At 38.4% G+C, this 1986-nt stretch overlaps 1 protein-coding gene across 1 annotated transcript in view; it reads right to left on the reverse strand.

The window, feature by feature from the left end:
* The window catches only part of KLHL4 (kelch-like family member 4), a gene marked incomplete at its 3' end in the record, with an annotated part of 42567 nt that extends 41167 nt beyond the window's left edge, over positions 1-1400 (reverse strand). The window contains exon 1 of the mRNA XM_010013312.1: positions 979-1400. Coding sequence (XP_010011614.1) covers positions 979-1400 — 422 coding nt within the window. The remainder of the gene's footprint in view (positions 1-978) is intronic.
* Positions 1401-1986: the final 586 nt, after the last annotated feature.

Here is a 1986-nt window from a genome sequence, read left to right on the forward strand (position 1 = left end):
AACTTGAAAAATACTAACTGCTAAAAATACACAAACTGTCAGCTTTGTTTTTACTGAGAGAAAGTGTGACTTCGAGTAAGACAGATCTGTATTTAAATGCAATGCAAGAAACCTAAATTATTTCTAAAGACTGATGGCAATCACATCAAAAGGTGCAAATAATCACATTACAGAGGTGTAATTTGCGCCTAAGGTGGGGTAACATTGTTGCTGTATAGCTAACAACAGTGACATCAATTTTGGAAAAATAAAATCATAAAAAGTAAAAGTCATGCTTATTAAAATAACTGGTGTTAGTATTTTCTTCTCTGTATAAACATCTTAAAAATAGCTCTTCCTTTGTGCTTACACATTTAAGGTCTCATAGCTGTGATGTTTTTTCACCTGACCTTGCAGAAAGTATTTGTCTTAGTATACTAAATAAGCTGTGAAAGTAAAGGGATTTAAAATAAACCTTTAAAAATGGCAGGTAATGATGCTTCCTTTCCACTTAGTTCAACGTTAATTATACTTGTCAAGAAGGCAGTAAAAATAAGCAGTGAGGAATTTGACAGATCAGTGGCAACCACAGACTGTGCACCTCCAGCACTTCCCATTTGTCAAAGTTGCACCCATTGATAAAGTCAGAATGAGGACAGTATTTCAGAAGGCTCATTTTTTCATCACACTTACACATAATAAATCAAGAAAAAAAATAATATGCTGTAAACTGTAATAGAGACAGTTTGACAAACTGGCAGATTTTATTTTTATGGAATAGTTATGAAATGATGTATCTTAAGCAAAGATCAAAATTTCATGACAGTGTTCCTGCTCATTTTTTTAATGTAAATGTGTTCCTATTAATTTGAGCGTGGGTGTGCACATATAGAAAGTGAGACTAATGCAGTAAGGAACTCAGGTTAAAAACAAAGACAGTTTCAGGGAATAACTTGGATAGAAGTATGGCTTTCTAAGTGCAGACTTTAAAACTCCTACCTCTCTGCAGATTCATCTGAATTTTCTTCTGTGATCATCTGCAACTCCTGTGTGGTTTTATTTGAATCTTCTTTGACAGAGTTTTCCTCTGTGCTTGTTTTTGGAATATCCTCATATGATCGAAGCTGTTCAATGAGATGTTGCTGATGCCAGGTTTGAATAGATCGGTGGTGCACTGGGGTTGGACCTGGCACAGGTGCCAGTATATTGTGGTGGACAGGACTGCTGTTTTTCTTCAGCCCATTTCTGTCCCGAGAGTGGTTCTTCAACCTGTTCTGGACCGGTGTCCCTCTGTGCTCATATCCTTCCTGCTGATGGCAGCCCCCTGTGCCTGTGGAGCCCTGCGAGGGGTGACTGAACCACCTCCAACGGAGCCTCAGGATCTGCTTCACATCAAACTCTTTCTTTCCAGATACTGACATTTTTTTTCAGGGAGAAGGAAAAAAAAAAAAAAAGGAAAAAAGCCTATTCTTTTAGAAAGGAAACGGATTCTTTGTTATCTCTTGTGTTTCAACTCCTCTTCTTAAGAAAAGACAACAAAAGAACAAATACCGGTAGCTCTCTCCCTCTCTCTTCTGATTAATATACTGCAAGCTCTTCAAGCCGATGCTAAGCTGCTGCTAACTGTATAGGTGGGAATCCATACTGACAGGATGATGAGGTCAGACCTTAAACAAGTAAATCAGCTTAGCACAGGAAAGCAGCAACCATAACACTACCCAGCTGCTAGGCTTACACTCTCACAGTACTATAGCACGGCTCTCTAATATATAACCTAGCCTCACATGATCCTGAGGGATCTGAAGCTGCAACTTAAGATGCACGAAAGCACATACAAATAAAGTGACAAGACTTTCTATCTCACAGGGTTTTCCATCAAGCCTGCTAATAAGCAATGCTGCATTTCACAGAAGATATATAGAGAATTCTTTATAGTCGTCTTATGCAGCTTTTTGGTAACGATTCACTGTGAAACTATCCTGCAGTTCGTGTGTTTCCTTAAGGGGT

This window comes from Nestor notabilis, unplaced genomic scaffold (assembly GCF_000696875.1).
Source record: "Nestor notabilis isolate BGI_N333 unplaced genomic scaffold, ASM69687v1 scaffold7454, whole genome shotgun sequence".
Lineage (NCBI taxonomy): Eukaryota > Metazoa > Chordata > Aves > Psittaciformes > Psittacidae > Nestor > Nestor notabilis.